A 23,323-nucleotide genomic window follows, 5' to 3' on the forward strand; every position below is an offset into this window, starting at 1 on the left:
TATATATATATATATATATATATATATATATATATATATACCAATATATACCTATATATATATATACCTATATATATACCAAATATAATAATAATAATGTATTATTACTAATTATTATATATTATATATATATATATTGGAATACTATGCAGCCATCAAAAGAAATGAAATCTTGCCATCTGCAACAATGTAGATGGAACTAGAGGGTATTATGCCAAGCAAAATAAGTCAATCAGAGAAAGACAATTATCACATGATCTCCCTGATATGAAGAATTTGAGAGGCAACATGGGAGGTTTGTGGGGTAGGTAAGGAAAAATGAAACAAGATGGGATGGGGAGGGAGACAAACCATAAGAGACTCTTAATCTCACAAAACAAATTGAGGGTTGCCAGGAGGAGGCAGGTAGGGAGAGGGTGGTTGAGTTATGGACACTGGAGAAGGTATGTACTATGGTAAGTGCTCTGAAGTGTGCAAACCTGGCAATTCACAGACCTGTACCCCTGGGGCTAATAATACATTATATGTTAATAAAAAATAAACAATTAATTAAAAAAATAAATACTGTCGTTCCTTGTCTCTTGAAACTGATTTCAGTTGAAAGTCTATTTGTCTGATATTAGCATAGCCATTCCAACTCTCTTTTGTTACTATTTGAATGGAATATCCTTTTCTATACTTTCACTTACAACTTACTTGTGTCTTTGAATCTAAAGTGAGTCTCTTGTAGACAGCCTATAGTTGGATCATATTTTCCTTATCTAGTCTGCCAATCTCTGTCTTTTGATTTAAAGAAATTACTGATAAAGAAGGACTTATATTTGCCACTTCGCTGTTTATTTTCTGTATGCCTTATAGCTTTTTTTGGCTTCTCATTTACCCCATGACTACCTTCTGTGTTTAGCTATGTTTTTAGAATAAAATGTTTGATTTCCTTCTCATTTACTATTGTATGTGTTCTATGGTAATCTTATTTGTGGTAATCCTGGGAATTGCATTACACATAAAACCCCCTAGAGTTATAACACTTTGGTTTGAATTTATACCAGTCTAACATCAATATCATATAAAAACTCTGCTCCTGTCCATCTCTATCACCTCCTTTCCGTTATTGGTATATCAAACTGCACTTTATGTACTGTTTTCCCAATAGCAAAGAGTAATAATTATTTTTATGGATTTTCTTATAAGTCATGTAGACCATTAAAAGTGGAATTATAATTATAACTATTATAATTAGCATTATAAAATGCTAGCTTTTATAATTGTCCATATATTTACCTCTGCTGGAGATCTTTATTTCTTCTCATGGCTTATGGTTACTGTTAAGCATCCTTTCAGGGTGCCTGGGTGGCTCAATGGGTTAAGCTTCTGCTTTCGGCTCAGGTCATGATCTCAGGGTCCTGGGATCGAGCCCCACATCAGGCTCTCTGCTCAGCAGAGAGCCTGCTTCCTCCCCTGTCTCTCTGCTACTTGTGATCTCTCTCTCTCTGTGTCAAATAAATAAATAAAATATTTTTTTTAAAAAAACACCCTTTCATTTCAATTTCTTTCAGGGCAGATCTAGTGGCAACAAACTAACTCTCAGCTTTTGCTTATCTGGGTGTATTTTAATTCTAATTGTTGGAGGACACTTTTGCTAATTATAGAATTCCTGGTCGTATTTTTTTTTTTTTCTTTCAGCACTTTGAAAATTTCAACCTGTTACCTTCTGGCCTCCAGGGTTTCTGATGGGGAATCTGCCCAGTCTCTTACTGGAGAAACCCTTATGTAACAAGTAGCTTCTCTCCCTGCTTTCAAGTTTGTCTTTTTGGCTTTTACCAGTTTGATTACAGTATGTATTTGTGTGGATCTTTTGGGGTGAATTCTGTCGAAGTTCAATGAGCTTCTGTGATTTTTTAGATTCTTTCATAAAATTTAGGAAGTCTCTGGTCAATATTTCTTCAAATGTAATTTTGTAACAGCTCTCTCTCTCTCTTCTTCGGGGACTCTAACAATACGGATGTGGTGCAGGATCATCTTCCATAGGTCCCTTACGTTCGTTCTGTTCACTCTTCAGTCTCCTTTCCCTTCTGTTCCTCAGACTCCGTAATTTCAGTTACCTTCTTCAAGTTCACTGTTTGTGTCTTCTGTCTCCTCACATCTGTTCTGAATTGCTTGAATGAATTTTTCATCTCAGTAGTTGTATTTTTCAGCTCTGGAATTTCTGTTTGGTTCTTTTTTATATTTTCTACATTTCTGGTGATATTTTCATTCTGTTCATGCATCATTTTCCAGTCTCTCTCCATATCTTCTCAAGCTCCTTGAGCATTTTAAGACTTTAAGTCTTTGTCTGGTAGGTCTACCACCTGAGCTTCCTTGGGGATATTTTTCCTTTGAATGAGCCATACTTTTCTGTTTCTTTATACTTTATGATTTTTTTGTTGTTGTCAAAAACAGACATTTGAATCTTATAATGTGGTAACTCTGGAAATCATAATTCCCCTCCCCTCCCCAGGGCTTACTAGCAGTATTTGTTTTTGTAAGGTAACTCTATGCTGGGGGTCTGCCTGAGGTGCACACTTAGGGTTCATCTCAGAGCTCTTCTGAGTTTGCATTTTTCCGTGGGCTCATGCGATGAAGTTTCCCTACATTATGTATGGTTGCTTACAAATCTCCTAATCCCTAAATGTCTGGCTTCCAAAAGGGGGGAAAGTGGGAAAAAACCCAGAGGCTGTCCCTTTAAATCTCCTGGGAGCTGCTTCAGCCAATGAGGGTCAAACCAATGGTGGTCTGCTTCTGTGACTGCACTTCTGTGATCAGAGGTAGTAATATGCAACCAGAATATAGAACCCCGATATTTAGAGGACAAGGTCCTTCTTATGCATTCCCCAATAACAACACTGGGTGATCACTTTATTTACAAAATCTCATCAAATCTTCAAAAGTGCCCTTTGGAGCCAGTACTATTAAAACCCCTATTTTGAAAATGAGGAAACCAGTTCCCAAAGAGAAAGCCATTTGATCAGAATTCCATTGCAGGAAGAGACTTCACTGCAGTTCTTTAAATGTCTGAGAAAGAGAAAAAAACAGCCTCAGATAGCTGGGAGAGGACCTGACACTAATAACAGTGTCGGTGTTCCTAGAAGCTAGCCTAGAACTTACATCTAGATCATGTTATGTTGTCAAACATAAACAATTCCACAGCACAACAACATCACACAAAGCCTCTCTGTGACTATTGTGAACCAAGAAAAGATGAGATCAATCTATAATCATGCCTGAAAAGACAAGACAAGAACATGGTCCAACCCACAAAATACCAAACGTTCTCCTCTCCCAAGTCCCATGACTACTGTCTTAGCTTCACCACATTCTTCTCAGCTTCTAGATAACGTAGAATTACTCTCACCAAACAAGCATTCTCTTCTACATCTCTTCTATATACAAAGCCCTGATTTTGTTTGTCTTCAATGATTTCTGTAGTCAGAGAAGGTCACACCTCCCCAGTCCTAGAGACACAATCTGATTGTTAAGCCAATCATGGAAATTCTATTTTCTCTTGGAGATTGATGTGGGTCTGTACATGGGACCTAATCCTGGCCAATGAGACTTTAGGATATCTGATGGGATAATTTTGGAAATGATCTCAACTTTATGATATAAAAGAACACTCCTCGTAGTAAACATCAATGCAGTAATCATTACCGATCTCCTTTTGCCAAAGGTTTCCTGGGCGTGTAGAATTCTGTTTCCTTTGTTGGGTTGGTAAATTGGTGGTAGTGCCCTGTAACTGTTTCTGGCCAGTGGTTTGTGAGCAAGTGACAACTGTCATTTAAGGCCAGAGCATTTAATGGTAGACATGAAATCCTACAGATCTCTCTTTCTTCCTCCTCTGGCATGAAACTAGAAATGTTGGAGATGACTTTGCTCCATTATCCTGGTTCCCTGCGTGATTATAATGCCAACCCACCATGACAAGGAGCTTGAGTGAGAAATAAACATTTGTTTTTGCAAGTCATTGAGATTTGGGGTAATTTGCTATAGAAGCAAATAGACTACCTTGAATGATACAGAAATCAGTGTCCCGAGTGACATGCTGCTGTAACCAAAAATAAAAATGCATGGCATTGGCTTTGACACAGAGCAAAGGGAACAGGAAAATGTCTTTGAAAGCAGCAGGATGGAGACTGTTGCTTGAGATACTTTTAAAGGCAAAATAATATACTTCATGAACTTGCAGCTTTGAGGGAAACAGTTGGAATACAGAATAGGAGTGAAAATTCACTAAAATTGGCCAAAAATTGGGAAGGCCTTTGAGAGACAAAATCCAATGAGCACTCAGATTCTGCCAAGGATAAAACCAAGGGTACAGCCCGAATTAAATCATTATTAACCATTGTTAAAATCTCCGAATGAATTAAGATACTCCTGGAAAATCCTTAAGATACTCCCAGGTAGGCAAAAGGGCTCAGTGAGAGAGAGATGGAGAATATGGCTCTCCACAGATGCCTGATACAGTGTTTCTGCAATGACAGAGAAAGAGAGAGGGAGAGAGATGGGGAACATCTTTTTTTTTTTTTTTTAAGATTTTATTTATTTGAGAGAGAGAGAGAGAGCATGAAAGGGGCAAGGGGCAGAGGGAGAAGCCTGCTCCCCGATGAGCAGAGGGCCTGATGTGGGACTTGGTCCTGGAACTCCAGGATCATGACCTGAGCCGAAGGCAGTCGCTTAACCAACTGAGCCACCCAGGTGCCCGATGGGGAACATCTTCAGCCAAACTGCGGATGTGGGTTTTTGCAATGGAGTTGGCTGGAGGCTTTTAAGAATCCTTAGATCCCAAACTTTGGAAGGCAGGAAGAAGGCCAAAAACACTGCTCATGAGGGGAGAAGGACACCTCTCTCAATGCTACCTCAGATGCCGCCAAGGTCAGTAATGGAAAAAGAGAGATCTCCCTGGAGACGGGATACATGAGCACAGGGACCAAAGACTTAGAAAACACCTCCATCCCACCTCCATGAGCTGATCTGGTGCTATGCTAATGAAGCAGTCCTCCCCGGTTATGAGACAGGAGGACCTTGCTGTATTTCCTCAGTGGATTTTAGAGATGGTATAGACCAGTGATTTCTGTTTCTCCAGAAAGTGAGGCAGGACCAGGTTTCATTCCACTCAGGGCTGAAGCCCGAGTTCTGTGGGTGACTTCATAATGCCCAGGGTGGTTCCCAGCATCCTTTTGTAGCAGGCTACCATGTTGGCCCCCCTGTGGCTGCTTAGCCTTTCTCTCCCCAGTCTGTGGGCAGAGATATTAATCAGATGTTCCTATAAGAGTCTCTGCCAGCAGGCCCTAGTCTCGGGCAATGATGTTGTCCTGCAATGTGACTACCCCCAGGCACTCTGGTACTTCTCTCCCATTCTGGGGGAAGATCCCTTCCTGATCTCCTCTGTGCCAAACATAAAGAAACTTCCTGGGGGCAGCCTTCAACTGACCAACCCTCAGCCCTCCCAGACAGGCCTCTATCACTGCCAGGACAGTGACAATGCCCTTGTGGTAGAGTACGAGATTGACTTCCAAGATGTCAGCACCCTGCACATCACCCACAAAGGCCTGGGCCAGAAGCCCCTGCAGAACGAGACCCTGAGTCTGGGTGGTCGTGTGCTCGTCTTCACCCACTGGGAACCCTGGCAGGACTGTAACCGCTGCGGGGAGCCCGGGGAGCGGAAGCGGCTGGGCTACTGCTACATAGAGGAGCCCCAGGAAAAAGCCATGCCGTGCTGGCTCTACCTGAGAGGGGAGAAGACGCATTCCAGCCGTCTACGGACTGAACTGCAGGTGGAAGCCTGTCTTGCACCCTGCGACCATGTCAAGGAAACCAACCAGCCATACTTCATCTTTGACATTTACCCATTGGGCAAGTTGACCAACAACATGTGGCTTACCTGCCCCTTGGCCTCCATCTACAGGTGATGGGACCAGGGCATCAGCCCTGCCCTTGACCCTCGCCTAGGCTCTGTCTCCTGTGCCCCCCTGGGGCAGGGGGTCGCCTTCCAAAGGAAATGCAGGCTCTGTCTCCCAGCCCATAAGCATTCATGGTCAATCTGTCCAGGAAGCGGTCTCTTCACTGGCTTGTCCAGAGGTTCATTCAGTAGGAACTGCTTGTGTCTATTCCGAGCCGGACCGTGGGCAGGTGGTACGGGGGACATATCGGGGACTGGAAAGGTTGAGCCTCTGCCCTCCTAGGCACCTGATATTCAGGAGTGACCAAATGTAAAACCTTGGCTTTGGCCATCCATGTCAACATCATCACTAGTGTTGTTTCTGTGTCCTCACTGGACTCTGACAGATACAATTTGTCCGTCCTTGCACCGATGTCACAGCATTTTTATTACTATACCTTTATAAAAAGTCATATCTGATAGTATAGATTTTCCAGCTTTGTTCTTCAGGATTGTCTTGATTATTCTTGGCCTTTTGTATAAATATTCTGGAATCAGCTTGTAGTTTCCATACCCCCCCAAATCCTATTTTTTAATAAGTTGGAACTTCGTTGACTCTAAAGCTAAATTTGGGTAGAATCAATATATTACAATATGAAGATTTCTAATCGATGAACATCATAAATATTCCCATTAGGTAAGCTTTGTTTAATTTCTCCCAGTAATGCACAGTTATTAATATAGAGATCGTATGTATATTTTATAATATATATTCCTGAGTAATTGATTTTTCATGTTACTACAAATTGTGTCTTTTTTATGGCTATTTTGCATGGTTTAATAAGTTGGTACATGAAATAAAATAATCCAAGGTTATAAACAGTGTTTTGACTATTGACAAAATTTTAATATACCTGATATTAAAATCCGATTCAAGTCATAGATATATAAATACCACACACACATAATATATATTATACATAGTATTATAATAAAATATGTTATTATATTATATGTTATATATTATATTATGTTGTACACCTGAAACTAATATAATGTTACATTCTATTAGTAATTTGACATTTTGACTTTAACATTCAACATAATTTGACAAAATGACTTTAACATTTCAAGTAATGGAAATATGGCCTTATATACATTTCAGGTGTACAATGTAATGATTCAAGATTTCTATACACTGTGAAATAATCACCACAATAAGTCTAATTACCATCCATCACTGTACAAAATTACAAAAAAAATTTTCTTGTCGTAAGAGCTTTCAAGATTTACTCTTTTAAAAGCTTTCAAATATGCAACAAAATATTATTGACCTTTGTCAGCATATTATGCATTACCTCTCCATTTATTTATTTTATAACTGGAAGTTTGTACCCCTTGACTCCCTTCACCCACTCTACCCACCCCTCAACCTTCCTCCCCTCTGCCAACCAACCATTTGTTCTTCATATCTATTTCGTTTGTTCATTTGCTTAGTTTTTTATCTTATTTTTATTTTTTTTAAAGATTGTATTCATTTATTTGACAGATAGAGAGCGATCACAAGTAGGCAGAGAGGCAGGCAGAGGAAGTGGGGGGGGGGAGCAGGCTCCCTGCTGAGCAGAGACACCACCCCCCCAATGTGGGGCTCCATCCCAGGACCCTGAGATCATGACCTGAACCGAAGGCAGAGGCTTAACCCACTGAGCCACTCAGGTGCCCATTGCTTAGTTTTTTAAATTCCATGTATAAGTGGAATCATATGGTACTGGTCTTTCTGTCTGATTTATTTCACCTGGCATAATTCCCTTGAGGTCCACCCATAGTGTCGCAAATGGCAAGATTTCATTCTTTTTTAATGGCTGATAGTAGTCTGCTGTGCATATACACTATGTCTTCTTTATCCATTCATCCACTAATGAGTCTTTAGGTTGTTTCTGTATCTTGGCCATTGTAAATAAAGCTGCAGTGATGTAAGGATACATATATCTTTTCAAATTAGTGTTTTCATTTCCTTCAGATAAGTTCCCGGGGTGGAACTGCTGGTTCACATGGTAGCTCTATTTTTAATTTTTTTGATGAATCTTCATACTGTTTTCCATTGTGGCTGCACCGGTTTGCATTCCTACCAACAGTTCTCAAGGGTTGCTTTCTCTGTATGTTCTCACTACCGTGTACCTCTTCTTATCTTTTAAATAATAACCATTCTAACAGGTGTAATGTGATATCTGATTGTGGGTTGGATTTGAATTTTCCTGATGATGAGTGATGTTGAGGCTCTGCCTGCTCATGTGCCTGTTGGCCATATGTATGTCTTCTTTGGAAAAAAGGTCTATTCAGATGCTCTGTCCAGTTGTAAATTGGGTTATTTGGGGTTTTTTTTGTTTGGGTTTTGGGGGATTTTTTTTTAAAGATTTTATTTATTTATTAGAGAGAGAGAGGGGGAGAGAGCGAGCACAGGCAGATAGAGTGGCAGCAGAGGCAGAGGGAGAAGCAGGCTCCCTGCTGAGCAAGGAGCCCGATGTGGGACTCGATCCCAGGACACTGGGATCACGACCTGAGCCGAAGGCAGCTGCTTAACCAACTGAGCCACCCAGGCGTCCCGGGTTTTGGGGGATTTTTGTTTGGGTTTTTGGGTTTTGGGTTTTTATTGTTGTTTTTGTTTGTTTTTACTATTGTTATTGAGTTGCATAAGTTCTTTATATATTTTGGATATTAACCCCTTATTGGAAAAATATTTTTCAAATATTTTATTCTATTCCATAGGTTGCCTTTTCATCTTGTTGATGGTTTTCTTTGCTGTATAGAGCATTTTAGCTTAATGTAGTCCCATTTTTACTTTTGTTGCCTTTTGCTTTTGGAGTCAAATCCAAAGATTTGTTACTGAGACCAATGTCAAAGAGCTAAATGCCTATATTTTCTTCCAGGAGTTTTATGGTTTCAGGTCCTATACTTGGGTCTTTAATCCATTTGAGTTAATTTTTATGTATCATATAACATAGAGGTCTAGCTTCCTTCTTTTGTATGTAGCTGTCCAGTTTTTTCCAACAATATTTATTAAAGACTGTTCTTTCCTCATTTTCTATTCCTTTTTTACGTTTTTTTTTTATTTTGATGAAGTCCAATTTATCAGCCCCCCCCTTTTTTTAAGACTTCATTTATTTATTTGACAGAAAGAGAGAGCACAAGCAGGGGGAGCTGTAGGCAGAGGGAGAGGGAGAAGCAGACTCCTCACCGAGCAAGAAGCCCAATGCAGGGATGGATCTCAGGGCCCTGGGACCATGATCTGAACCAAAAGCAAATGTCTAACAGACTGAAACACTCAGGCACCCCTCCTTATTATATATTCTTGATCCTTTGTCATAAATTGATTAACCATATACATGTGAGTTTATTTCTGGGCTCTCTGTTCTATTCTGGTGATCTATGTGTCTATTTTTGCCAATACACTATTTTGATTACAATAGCAGTATAGTTTGAAATCAGGGAGTGTGATACCTCCAGGTTTGTTCCTTCTCAAGATTGCTTTGGTTATTGGGGCTCCTGGGTGGCTCAGTGGGTTGAAGCCTCTGCCTTCAGCTCAGGTCATGATTCCAGGGTTCTGGGATCGAGCTCCACATTGGGCTCTCTGCTCAGCAGGGAGCCTGCTTCCCTTCCTCTCTCTCTGCCTGCCTCTCTGCCTACTTGTGATCTCTGTCTGTCAAATAAATAAATTAATTTAAAAAAAAGATTGCTTTGGTTATTTGGGGCCTTAAGGGTTCCACACAAATTTTAGAATTATTTGTTCTATTTCTGTAAAAATGCCATTGGAATTTTGATAGGGATTGCCTTGAATCTATAGATTGCTTTGGGTAATATGGACATTTTAAGAATATAAATTCTTCTAATCCATGAGCATGGAATATCTTTCTGTTTTTTGGTGTCTCCTTCAATTTCTTTCATCAGTGACTTATAGTTTTCAGTGTACAAGTTTTTCACCTCCTAGGTTAAATTTATTCCTAGATATTTTCTTTTTGATGCACATGTAAGTAGGGTCATCTTCTTAATTTCTCCAATAATAGTTAATGTATAGAAAGGCAACTAATTCTTGTACATTGATTTCGTACCTGACAACTTTACTGGATTTGTTTATTTTAACTGTTTTTTGGTGGAATACTTAGGGTTTTGTATATACAAAAACATATTATTCACAAACCATGATAGTTTTACCTCTTCCTTTCCAAGTTGGATGTCTTCTTTCTTTTTCTTGTCTAATTGCTTTGTCTAGGATTTCCAGTACTATGTTGAATAAAAGTGGGGAGAGTGGGCATCTTTGTCTTTTTCCTGATCTTAGAGGAAAAGCTTTCAGCTTTTCACCATTGAGTATAATGTTAACTCTAGGTGTCTCATATATGGTCTTTGTTATGTTGAGGTACATTCCCTCTATTCACATTTTGAGAATTTTTATTACAAATGGATGTTGAATTTTGTCAAATGCTTTTTCTGTATCTACTGAGATAATCAAATGACTTTTATCCTTCATTTTGTTAATGTGGTGTTTTGCGTTAGTTGATTTGTGAATGTTGAATCATCTTTGCATCCCTAAAATAGATCTTACTCTATTATGGTTTATGATCCTTTTAATGTATTGTTGAATTTCTTGAGGATTTTTGCATCAGATTTGCATCAGATTATCCATCAGATTAGCCCGTAATTAATTTTCCCTTTCTTTCCTTTCCTTTTCTTTCCTTTCTCGTTTCCTTCCCTTCCCTCTCTCCTCCTCCTTCCTCCTCTTCCTCCCTCTTCCCCTCCCTCCCCTCATTCTTCTTCTAAAAATAAGTTTGGAAGCATTCCTTCCTCTTGAAATGTTTGTGAGAGTTTGAGAAGAATAAGTATTAAATCTTCTTTGAATGTTTGGTGGAATTCACCAGAAAAACTGTCTGGTCCTGGACTTTGGGGGTTTTTTTTGGAGGTTTTAGGTTACTGATTCAATCTCCATACTAGTAACCAGTCTTCTGGGATTTTCTGTTTCTTTACGATCCAGTCTTGGGAGATTTTATATTTCTAGAAATTTATCTGCTTCCTCTTGGTTTTCCCATTTGTTGGCATATAATTGTACACAGTATCTCATGATCCTTTATATATAAACTTTATAGATTTATTCATTTATTTTAAAGCGAGAGAATGTGTACAAGTGGGACAAGCAGAGGGAGAGGGGCAGAGAATCTCCAGAAGACTCCACACTGGATGTGGAGCCCCATGTGGAGCTCATTCTCACAATCCTGAGATGATTACCTGAGCCAAAACCAAGAGTCAGACATTTAACCGACTATACCACCCAGGCATCCCATGATCCTTTATATTTTTGTGGTTTCAGTTGTAACTTCTCCTTTTACATTTCTGGTTTATTTATTTGAGCCCTTTCACTTTTTTTTAGTGAGTCTAGCTTAAGGTCTGTCAATTTTGGTTTATCTTTTCAAAGAATCAGCTCTTAGTTATGTTGTCCTTTCAACTGTCTGTTTAGTTTCCATTTCATTTCTTTGCTGCCGTGAACTTTATTATTTCCTTCCTTCTACTAACTTTGGATTTCATTTGGTCTTTTTCAGTACAGTTAGATTGCTTACTTGAGATTTTTCTTTTTTTCTTGAGGTAGACTTGTATCACTTGTGCACTTCCGTCTTAGAACTGCTTTTTCTATATCCCATAGATTTTGGTATGTTGTAGTCCCATTTTCTTTTGTCCCAAGGTGTTTTTGATTTTTCCTTTCATTTCTTCATTGATGCACTAATTCTTCAGTACCATGTTGTTTTATCTTTACATATTTGTGATTTTTTTCCAGTTCTCTTCTTATAATTGATCTCTAGCTTCCTACTAGCATAGTTGGAAAAGGTGCCTGATATGATTTCAGTCCTCTAATTTATTGAGACTTGCTTTGTGGCCTAACATTTAATCTATCCTAGAGAATGTTCCATGTGCACTTAAGAAGAATGTGTACTCTACTGCTTTGGATGGAATGTTCTGTTATATATCTATCAAGTCCATCTTGTCAATGTGTCATTTAATGTTGATGTTTCCTTATTGATTTTCTATCTGGATCATCAATCCATTGATGTAAGTAGCTTATTAAAGTCCCCTACTGTTGTTTTACTGTCAGTTTCTCCCTGTTAATATTTGCTTTATATATTTAGGTGATCCTGTATTGAGTGCATTAATATTTACAGATGTTATATCTTGTTGTATTGAACTCTTTATCATTACATAATGTCCATCTTTCTCTTTTATTGCAGTCTTTTAAAAAATATTTTATTTATTTATTTGAGAGAGAGAACACAAACATGGAGGGGAGGGCAGAGGGAGAGGGAGAACCAGACTCCCTGATGATCAGGGAGCCCGACACAGAGCTTAATCCCAGGACCTTGGGATCATGACCTGAGCTGAAGGCAGATGCTTATCCAGCTGAGCCATCCAGGTGTCATAGTCTTTATTTTAAAATCTATTTTGTTTGACATAGTATAGTTACCAACCTTTTGTTTGTTTGTTTTCTTTCATTTGCATGAAACATCTTTTTTATCCCCTCACTTTTAGTTTGTGTGTAACTTTACATCTGAAGTGAGTCTCTTGTAAGTAGCATATAAATGGGTCTGGATTTTCTTCTTCTTTTTAATCAATGAAGTCACTCTATGTCTTTTTTGTTGTTGTTGTTTTAGAGACAGAGAGAGAGAGAGAGAGAGCAGGGGAGGGGCAGAAGGAGAGAGAGAGAGAATTGTAAGCAGGCTCCACACCCAGTGCAGAACCCAGCACAGGGTTTGATCTCACAACCCTGAATCATGACCTGAGCTGAAATCAAGAGTCCAATGCTTAACTGACTGAGCCACTCAGGTACCCCCTACAACTTTCAACTGGAGAATTTAGTCCACTTAATGATTTAAAGTTATTATTGATAGATATATACTTATTCTCTTTTTGTTAATTGTTTTCTGGCTGTTTTTTTGTTTTTGTTTTTAACATTTCTAAAATCATTTTTTTAAGATTTTATTTATTTATTTGATAGAGAGAGATCACAAGTAGGCAGAGAGGCAGAGAGAGGAGGAAACAGGCTCCCTGCCGAGCAGAGAGCCCGATGCGGGACTCGATCCCAGGACCCTGAGATCATGACCTGAGCCGAAGGCAGCGGCTTAACCCACTGAGCCACCCAGGCACCCCCAAATCATTTTTATTGGATAATCAATGATCTTGATTTTCATTAACAGATATTATATGGGTAAAAAAGTAAAAGATTATTTCAGTGTGAAGATAAAACATAATAAATTAGATGATGACATGCAGCACCTGGGTGTGCTCAGTCGGTTAAGCATTGACCCTGAGATCATGACCTGAATCTAAGTGTCCAATGCTTAACCATCTGGCTGTTTTGTAGTTCCTCTCTGTTCCTTGCTCTCTTCCTGTGTTGTTTGATGACTTTCTTTAGTGTTATGATTAGAATCCTTTCTCATCTGTTGCGTTTTTGCTTTGTGATTACCATGAGCTTCACATATAATGGCATATATATATATATATATATATATATATATATATATATATTAGTCTATTTTAAGGTGATAGCAAGCTAAGTTGAAAACATTTAAAAAATTTTTTTAACATTTATTTATTTATGGACGCCTGGGTGGCTCAGTGGGTTAAAGCCTCTGCCTTCAGCTCAGGTCATGATCCCATGGTCCTGGGATTGAGCCCCGCATCAGGCTCTCTGCTCAGTGGGGAGCCTGCTTCCCTTCCTCTCTCTCTGCCTGCCTCTGCCTACTTGTGATCTCTGTCAAGTAAATAAATAAAATCTTTAAAAAAATATATTTATTTATTTATTTGAGAAAGAGAAAGCATATACAGGGAGAGAGAGAGGCAGACTCCCTGCTGAGCAGGGAGCCCGATGCGGGACTTGATCCCAGGGCACTGGGATCATGACCTGAGCTAAAAGCAGATGCTTAACCAACTGAGCCACCCAGTTGAGCACATTCTAGAATTCTGTATTTTTACTTCCATTTTATGTTTTTGATATCACATTCTACATTTTTTTATTTTTGTGTGTCCCTTAACTAATTATTATGAGTCTAGTAATTTTTGCTAATTTTATTTTTAACCTTCATACTAACTTTGTGATTAATCCATTGTGTTTTTATATATATCTTTACCAGTGAGATTTTTACTATCATTTGTTTCATGTTACTAATTAGTGCCCTTTCTTTCCAGCATAAGCACTTTTTAAAAAACATTTCTCATAAGGCTGGTTTAGTGGCAATGAACTTCTTTAACTTCTGCTTTTCTGGAAAACTCTTTTTTTCTCTCCTTCAGTTCTAAATGATAACATTTAGAGTATTCTTGGTTGGAAGTTTTTTCATTTCAGCATTTTGAATATATTACACCACTCTCTTCTGTCCTGCAATATTTCTGCTGAAAAATCTGCTGATAGTCTTATGGGGGGGAGCCTTGTATTTACACAGGTTGTTTTTTCTCACTGCTTTTAAGATTCTCTCTTTAACTTTTGAAATTTTTGTTATAAATGTGTCTTCGTATGGATCTCTTTGAGGTCGTCTTTTTTTGGAACTTTCTGGGATTCCTGGACCTGGTTGAATGTTCAAGGAAGTTTTCAGCCATTGTTTTCTTCAAATAAGTTTTCTTCTCTCTTCTCTCTCTCTTCTCCTTCTGAGACTCCTATAATGTGAATGTTATTCTGTTTGATATTATCTTATAGGTTCCTTAAACTATCTTTACTTTTCAAAATTCTTTTATTCTTTTTGCTGCTCTGTGTGAGTTCCCCTGCCCTGTCTTCCAAATCACTGACTCTTTCTTCTGTTTTATCTAATCTGCTGTTGAATCTTTCTAACCCGCTAGTGTATTTTCAGCTCAGTTATTGTTTACAGTTCTGTGGCTTCTGTTTGGTACTTTCTTAGATTTTATTTATTATTAATTTTTGGTTGAAGTTCTCACTATGTTCACCCATTCTTCTGAGTATCTTTATGCCATTACTCTGAGCACTTACTCTATCAGTTATATCAATTATCTCCATTTTCTTTTTTTTTTTTTTCCTGAAGTTTTATCTTGTTCCTTCATTTGGAAAAATCTCTTCTGTTTTCACATCTTGCTAACCTATCTGTGTTTGTATCTAAGTATTAGGTGAAACAGCTACATCTCCCAGTCTTGAAAAAATGACCTTGTGTAGGAGATGAACCTTTACCATTCAACCCTGTCCTAGTTCTTGGTTTTCTCTCATACCTTTGTGATTTTCCAAGCAATCTGCCTTATTCTCAGTATGTCCCAGTTGTTGAGGGTGTGCCAAGACCTGTCAGAGTGTCAAAGGGAGGAATTTCAGTCAGTGCCTAGTTTCTGGCTGATTGGAAAACGGACCCTCTGGCAATAGCTTTTAAATTAGGCAAATTTATATCATCCTATGGGGCTGCAATTGTAAATCCTGCTGACCTCTAGACTAGGTGATCTACAGGTGTCCCTTGTGTGAGAGTAGTGAAAATTGGGGCTCCAGGTGAGTATATAATCTCCTTTCCTAGAGGTAATAGTGAACTGTAATGAGACCAAGGGAGAGCACATAGTTGGTGTCACTTGGCCTACATTCCCTGAAAACCCCTTCATATCTTCTATATGTGTGGCGGACTAGAAGCCTGGCCCTCAGGCTAAAACTCTAGGATGAGTAAATAGGTCTTTTTCACAGGAAGACTGCATTGTGTTTCAGTCTGCTGTCTGTGGAGTGCCCTGGAGATAGTAGCCTGCCAAGAACTGTCTCTCCCAATTGTTTCAGTCCCCTGAGACCCAGAAACACACACACACACACACACACACACACACACACACACACCCTAACCAGCCATCAGGACTAGGCAATCAAGGGGAATCCCTTGTGTCAACTGTGTGTAGCTGCTAGCTTTCATGAGGCAGGCGGAGTGCAGAGGGCGGGGAGCACCCATCAGGGTTGCAGAGTGCCTGTTACCTTTGGAGGAGCAGCTAGAGAGAAAAATTGTATCTTTTAAATTTCATCTTCTAATTGTTTGTTGTTGGTCTATAAAAATATATTTGGCATTTAAAAATATATATATTTTGTCAGAGAGAGAGTGCATAAGCAGGGGAAGCAGCAGGCAGATGAAGAAGCAGTTTCCCTGCTGAGCAAGGAGCCCAATGCAGGACTCCATCCCAGGCCTCTGGGATCATGACTTAAGCTGAAGGCAGATGCTTAACCAACTGAGCCACCCAGGCATCCCTATACTCGGTATTTGTATATGACTTTGTATCAAATTGTTTTGCTAAATTCACTTATCTCCAGTAAAATGCTGAGTGGATAACCTTATGGGAGACATGCTATGTTGTTCTTAATATTTTACTAGTAAATATAATACTGCTATAGGTTTTTAGTAGAAAAACTATCAGATTAACAAAATTCCGTTTTATTCCTAGTTTTCCAAAAGTTTTGACCCATGAATGAGTGTTGAATTTTATCAAATGCATTTTCTGCATCTACTGAGATGATAATATGGTTTTTCTCCTTTATTATGTTAATATGGTATATCACATTTATTGTATTCATATTAAACCCAACCCCACCTTCCTGGGATAAACCCAATGTGATCATATTTATTCTTTTTGTTTATCATTGGAGGAAATTTGTTAATATTTTGTTTAGGATATTGTGCCCTTGTTCATGAAAGAGATTGGCCTGATATTTTCCTTAGTTGTAATAACCTTATATGGTTTTGGTATTAAGGTGATGCAGGCCTCACAGAAGTTTGGAAGTGTTTCATCTTTTTATATTTCTGGAAAGATTTTGAAATATTGATGCCATTTCTTAATTGTTAAGAAATTTTTGGAAGAATTCAGTGGTAAAGTTTTTTGGCATTATACATTTTTTTGTATATAGATTTTAAATTACAGATTCAATTTCTTTCATCGTAAATATGGAACAGTTCAGATTTTTTTCTTGTGCCAGTGCTAATAAGCTTTTCAATAAATGTGTCCATTTTTTAAAAAAGATTTTATTTACCTCTTCAAGACAGAGAGAAAGAGAGAGAGAGCAAGAATGAGCACAAGCAGGATGAAGGGCATAGGGAGAAGCAGACTCCCCACTGAGCAGGGAGCCCGATGTAGGACTGGATCCCTGGACATGGGATCATGACCCAGACAAAGGTAGAAACTCAACAAACTGAGCCACCCAGGCACCCATGAATTTTTATAAGTTTTGGTCAAAAGTTGTTTTCAATACCATCCGATTATCTTTTTATGCCTGTAAGATATATAGTAATATCTCTTTTCTCATTGCTAGTATTTGTTGTTTAGGCCTTCTTCCTGCTTTTTTCCTTGATTCGTCTTGCTAGGGCTTTATCAGTCTCATTCCTCTTTTAAAGAACCAGCTTTTCATTTATTAGTTTTGTTTATTATAGTTTTGTTTTCTAATTGATTACTGGTATTTGAGATACTTGCTTAGATCTCTAGTTTTTATCCTTTCCCTTCCCCATCAAAATATGTATTTAGGCTGGAAATTTCCCCCCTAAGTAAAACTTACTTGCATCCTACAAGTTTTGATGTTAAATATCTTCTGTCAGTTAAAAATACTTATATTTTCAATTGCGGTTTCTCTTTTGATCCATTAGTTATTTAAACATTTCACTGTGTAAGTATCAAACATCTAGTGATGTTCTTGTTATCTTATTGTCATTTGTGTCTAACTTAATTCTGCTGACCTAGAATGTGATTCTCTTCCTCTAACATTTATTGAGATTTGTTTTATGACCTAGAACCTGGTTACTTTTGGCAAATATTTCATATGAATATGAAAAGAAAGCATGCTCTGAAGTTGAGCACAGTGTTCTATATATATACAGTCAAATTTATATCATATAGCTCAAATCTTCTATATCTTTACTAAATTTTTTTGACTGTTACATTGTGGATTTTTTCATTTTAAAATTTAGTTACTATAAGGTTTTGCTTTATATATTTTTAGGTTCACACAAACTTAAGATCATTATAACTTCCTATTAGAGTAAACCATCTTATAAAATGTTTCCTGTAATCTCTATTAATACTTTCAGCCTTTGTATCTACTTTCTGTTACCAGTATAGCTACTACACCAGTTTTCTTTTATTTAGTGTTTGAATGCTATTTTCCCATGTCTTTACTTTCAACTTTTATCTTTTACTTAAGATGAATCTCTTAAAAAGTATGTATTTAGATTTTTGTTTCGGTATTCAGTCTGAATATCTTTGCCTTTTATTTTTTCTAAGGATTTTATTTATTTATTTGATAGAGACATAGTGAGAAAGGGAATACAAGCAGAGGGAGTGGGAGAGGGAGGAGCAGGGTCCCCACTGAGCAGAGAGCCTGAGGTGGGGCTCGATCCCAGGACGCTGGGATCATGACCTGAGCTGAAGGCATACGCTTAATGACTGAGCCACCCAGGTGCCCCTAAAATCTTTGCCTTTTAATTGTAGTATTTAGTTCATTTACATTTAATGTAACTACTGATACAGTTGGGTTTAAGCTTATCACTGTCCTCTTTTGAGGACCCATTTTGAGTTTATTTTGGGGATGGTGTAAGAAAGTTGTCCAGTTTCATTATTTTTTTAAGTTTTTTATTTATTTGACAGAGAGAGAGAGAGAGAGTGCATAAGCAGGGCGAGTGGCAGGCAGAAGAATAAGACTCCTTGCATGTCCAGGTTCATTCTTTTGCATGTAACTGACTAGTTTTCCCAATACTATTTTTGAAGAATCTGTCTTTTCCCTATTGGCTATTTTTCCCTGCTTTGTTGAAGATTAATTGATCATATAATTGTGGGTTTATTTTGGAGTTTTCTTTTCTGCTCAACATAATCAAATAGGATTTGTTCCTCAGATGAAAGAGTGGTCCAATATCTGTGAATTGAAATACGTGATATATCGCATTAATTAGAGAAAGAATAAAAACCATATGATCATTTCAGTAGATGCAGAAAAAAGCATTTGACAGCATCCAACATCCATTCATGATAAAAACCCTCAAGAAAGGCCATATATGAAAAACCCATGGTGAACATCATATTCTGTAGGGAAAAATTGAGAGCTTTCCCCCTAAGGTCAGAAACAAGACAAGGATGTCCACTCTCACTACTTTTATTCAACATAGTACTGGATTCACCAAGTATATTTTTTCATCAGATATTTTTTTAATTATCCCATCTCCCCCTCTATTAGCTTATTAGATATGCATTCTTTTTATTTTCTCGAGAGATTACAAAATCAATCCTCACTCATTAGAACATAATATGAATTTGTACTTGCACCATATCCTAGACAATGTAGACTTTATATAACTCTTTAGCTCCCTTTATTCCCCTTCTATCTGTTGTGCTCTTGATCAAGTATTTTTATTTTAAACCCCAAAAGACATTATTTTAAAACACTCTAGATATTCATTTAATTTTACCCACATATTTACTCTTTGGTAGTTTTCATTCCTGCATTACCTTGCTTACATTTTCCTGCTGCCTGGAGAATTCTCTTTAGTACTACTTTTAGTGTGCTCTGCTGTGGTAAATCCTCTCAGTTTTTGTCTGAAAATACCTTTCTTTTTGCCTCTGTCTTTTTTAAAAATTTTTTTATTTTTTATAAAATACCCTCCCCAATGTCCATAACCCCACCCCCCTCTCCCAACCCCCCTCCTCCCAGCAACCCTGAGTTTGTTTTGTGAGATTAAGAGTCACCTATGGTTTGTCTCCCTCCCAATCCCATCTTGTTTCATTTATTCTTCTCCTACCCCCTTAATCCCCCATGTTGCATCTCCACTTCCTCATATCAGGGAGATCATATGATAGTTGTCTTTCTCCGATTGACTTATTTCGCTAAGCATGACACCCTCTAGTTCCATCCATGTTGTCGCAAGTGGCAAGATTTCATTTCTTTTGATTTTGCCTCTGTCTTTAAAGGATATTTTCACTGTGGCATATAGAAGTCAACATATAGAATTCTAGCTTGGCAATCATTTCCTTTTAGTGCTTTGAAAGTGTCATTCCAAGGACGCCTGGGTGGCTCAGTTGGTTAAGCAGCTGCCTTCGACTCAGGTCATGATCCCAGCGCCTTGGGGTGAAGTCCCACATCAGGCTCCTTGCTCGGCGGGGAGCCTGCTTCTCCCTTTGCCTCTGCCTGCCATTCTGTCTGCCTGTGCTCGCTCTCTCTCCCTCTCTCTGACAAATAAATAAAATCTTTAAAAAAAAAAAAAAAAGAAGAAGGAACGTGTCATTCCATTGTCTTCTAGCTTCCATAATTTATTTGAATATTGCTTTATTTATTTTTTAAGATTTACTTATTTGTTTTAGAGAGAGAGAGAAAGAGAAAGAGAGAGCACTCAAGGGGAGGGGCAGAGGGAGAGGGAGAGAAGCAGACTCTCTGCAGAGTCTGGTGTGGGGCTCAATCCTATGACCCTGGGATCATGACCTGAGCTAAAACCTAACAGACTGAGCCACCCAGGCACCCCCATCATTTCTTTTTAAAAGTCAATGTAGGATCATGATCTCAGGTCTTGATTTCAGGGTGATAAGTTCAAGCTCTGCATTGGGCTCCATGCTGGGTGTGGAGTCTACTTAATAATCATAATGATGATGATGATAATAATTTTTAAAAGTCAGTGTAGGGTCTTATGATTGTTACTTTGAAAACATGTATCTTTTTCCTCTCTGGCCATTTTTATTATTTCCTCTTTGGTTTGTAGCAGCATTTTCCTATAAAATGCCTAGGTATGGCTTCATTTATATTTATCCTGCACAGGTTTTGAAGGCCATCTTGAATTTGTTGCTTAATGTCTTTCATCAGTTTTGGAAAGTTTTCATTCTGTATCTTAAAATATTACTGATGTTCCTGTCTCTCCTTTGCTTCTAAGTCTCCATTTACATGAATGGTAGAACTTTTCCCCATATCTTATATGTCTCTTACACTCTTTTCTATATTATCTTATCTTTTCTTTTTTTGCATGCTTCAGTATAGATATTTTTCTGTGTGCCCATCTTTCTTTTCCTTGATCTTCTTTTCTGTTGTGTCTAATAGCTTGCTCCCCTTTCTAGTGAATTCTCAATTTCAGAAATTTTATTTTTTAGTTCTAATATTTCCATTTGATTCTTCTATATAGGTTTAAAATCCTCATCTTAATTAGTCATATTAATCACAGTTACCTTAGAGTCTGTAGTTGCTGTTAGCAAGAGTATTAGTATGATATTGACTTCTCAATTGTAGCAGTAAGCAGAAACCTCACCCACGCTATTTAAAGTATAGCAGGGAATCTGGATTCTCACACGCAAACTCTCGGATTTTACATGTTGGTCACTGATTTAAATATTCTAAAAACATCCTAGAGAGACCAGTGAAAACATTTATCCAGGCTGGACCCAGCCAATTTGTTGCTTCTCATCTAGAAGATATGAAAATCGGAAGTGGGATATTGCACAGGGTCCCCATAGCCCTGTTTACCTGTTTAGAAAAGAGCCCTGGATGGAGGGGAGAGAGGGAGGGAGGCAGATGGAGGGGAGGCATCAGAAGTATAGATGTTAATATGTTTCAGGTAGAGGGACTTTATAAGGTCCTGGGAAGCAGACAAACACTCCAGATGGGTTTAATAGATGTGAGGACAGAGGGGATGTGTGGCCCACTCCTGGGGTGAAGGTGGCAGCAAAAGGCCATAGAAGAAGTTCCAGAGCCTAAGCATAGAGCTTATCCCAAACACAGCCTGTAGAGGTCCCCACATGGGACAGGGACAAGACTAAGAGAGCCTCCAGCCACAGGAGCCAGGGAGAGAGGGAGGCAGGATGTCTTAGCAAAGACCTAAGTGAACCTCTGGCCTCATCCCTTGTCCACTACCCCTTAGTCACTCTGACTTCTATGCCCTTGAAATATGGCAGCCGTATCAGGGGTTTGGGAATCTTCTTCTTGGGATTATTCTTCCTTCAAATATCCACACTGCCCTTTATCTCACTGTATTCAAGTGTTTGTAAAACTTCATCCCTTCCATGAGTGCTCAGACAGGCCTGATCCCACTCCCTAAAATAGCTCACACCCACACACCAACCCTTCACTTCCCATCCCCATTTCCTTGCTCTCTCCTTGTCTGTAGCAATTAGTGGGCAAGCCTTATTATTCAAGGACCCATACCTGTGAATTCACTCACTCAGTAAAATTCTGGTAGCCCCCAGATCAACACCCACCGTGGTTTTGTAGTCATGTGCAGACATGCACAGGGTTCTGAAAACATTAAGCCCCCTCGGTGCACACTCCCAGCGGAGATCCAACACCATAACACTGCCTTCTAGTTCCAGCTCTCCTACAATTAAAAGCATCCTTTTCATGGCCTGTTTAGCACCACTTTTTGCTGTTGTTGCATTTTTGTACTTTTTGTGATTCTGCTATTTAAAATGGCTCCCGGGCAGAGCTGAAGGCTGGCCAGTATTCCTAAGCACAAGACGGCTTCGACGTGTCTTGTGAAGAAAACAGGTGTCTCAGATAAGCTTTATTCAGCCATGAGTTAATGGTGCTGTGGGTTACAAGTTCAATGTTAACGAATTAACAAGAGAGGTCTTTAAAGAAAATACGCATAAAATAAGGCTGTGTATTGAGTGGTTGACAAAAATGTAATGACCAAAGGCTGATAGGACCTTAAACCTGCATTAATCCTGGGAACAATGTTTCAGTATTTGCTAATTCAGCAACTTTATAGAACAGTTATAACTGCTATGAAAAGGAGAATCTACTGTATCTGATCTTATGTATTGTATATTTGCTTATCATCTATCTCTAGTGGGTAAGTCTGAAGGAGGAAGAGGCTTTGTCCAACCAGCTCAGAGCTGCGATTAGAATAAGGGCCAGCGACAGGCCTTCAGTAAAAATTTGTGAAATGAGTCAGTGATGGTGGGGCAAGCCCACACAATCATTATTTTTAATTTCAGGGCCGAGAAGGAGTTTAGGAAAGGATTTGGGAAGGAGACACCTGAGAAAAATATTTATTTGTTTAAAATGAATTGAATCAGGCAGCTATCTGTGGAAAGAGTCTGGGACCAGTGTGTGCCAAGGTCCTGAGGCAGGTGGAGCCTTTTGCTTGGTAACCAGAGAGGAATTATTCACCTCTCCATGCTTACCACTCAGAATTGGGCCCAGAACATAGTCAGTGTTTGGGGGAAATGCATCCAATGCTCACATGTGATATTTGGATGCCAAACCAGGGGATGGTAGAGAAAACCCTGAGGAGACAAATTAAGTTTCTTCCTATCCCAGCGGAGTAGAGGACTTAGAATAGAGATGAAAAAGCATTGTCACACTGTCACCAATCAAATGGGGATTGTGACCTCACATACCCATGCGGTGGACCCCAGGACACCTCCCTCTCGCTGAGGCTTGAATTTCAGGGGTGACTTAACAGTGGC

General features: G+C 38.7%; 2 protein-coding genes across 2 annotated transcripts in view; both read left to right on the top strand.

Annotated features, from left to right (window-relative positions):
• Positions 1 to 23,323, top strand: part of LOC132005996 (protein FAM187B-like) — a 32,006-nt gene that overhangs the window by 4,557 nt on the left and 4,126 nt on the right. The gene's annotated exons all lie outside the window — the stretch shown is intronic.
• Positions 5,229 to 6,000, top strand: LOC132004901 (protein FAM187B-like). The gene has a single exon (XM_059381523.1). The coding sequence runs from the start codon at positions 5,229 to 5,231 to the stop codon at positions 5,943 to 5,945; it is 717 nt and encodes a 238-aa protein (XP_059237506.1). The 3' UTR covers positions 5,946 to 6,000.

The sequence above is a fragment of the Mustela nigripes genome, chromosome 17 (assembly GCF_022355385.1).
Source record: "Mustela nigripes isolate SB6536 chromosome 17, MUSNIG.SB6536, whole genome shotgun sequence".
NCBI classification, from domain to species: Eukaryota; Metazoa; Chordata; class Mammalia; order Carnivora; family Mustelidae; genus Mustela; species Mustela nigripes.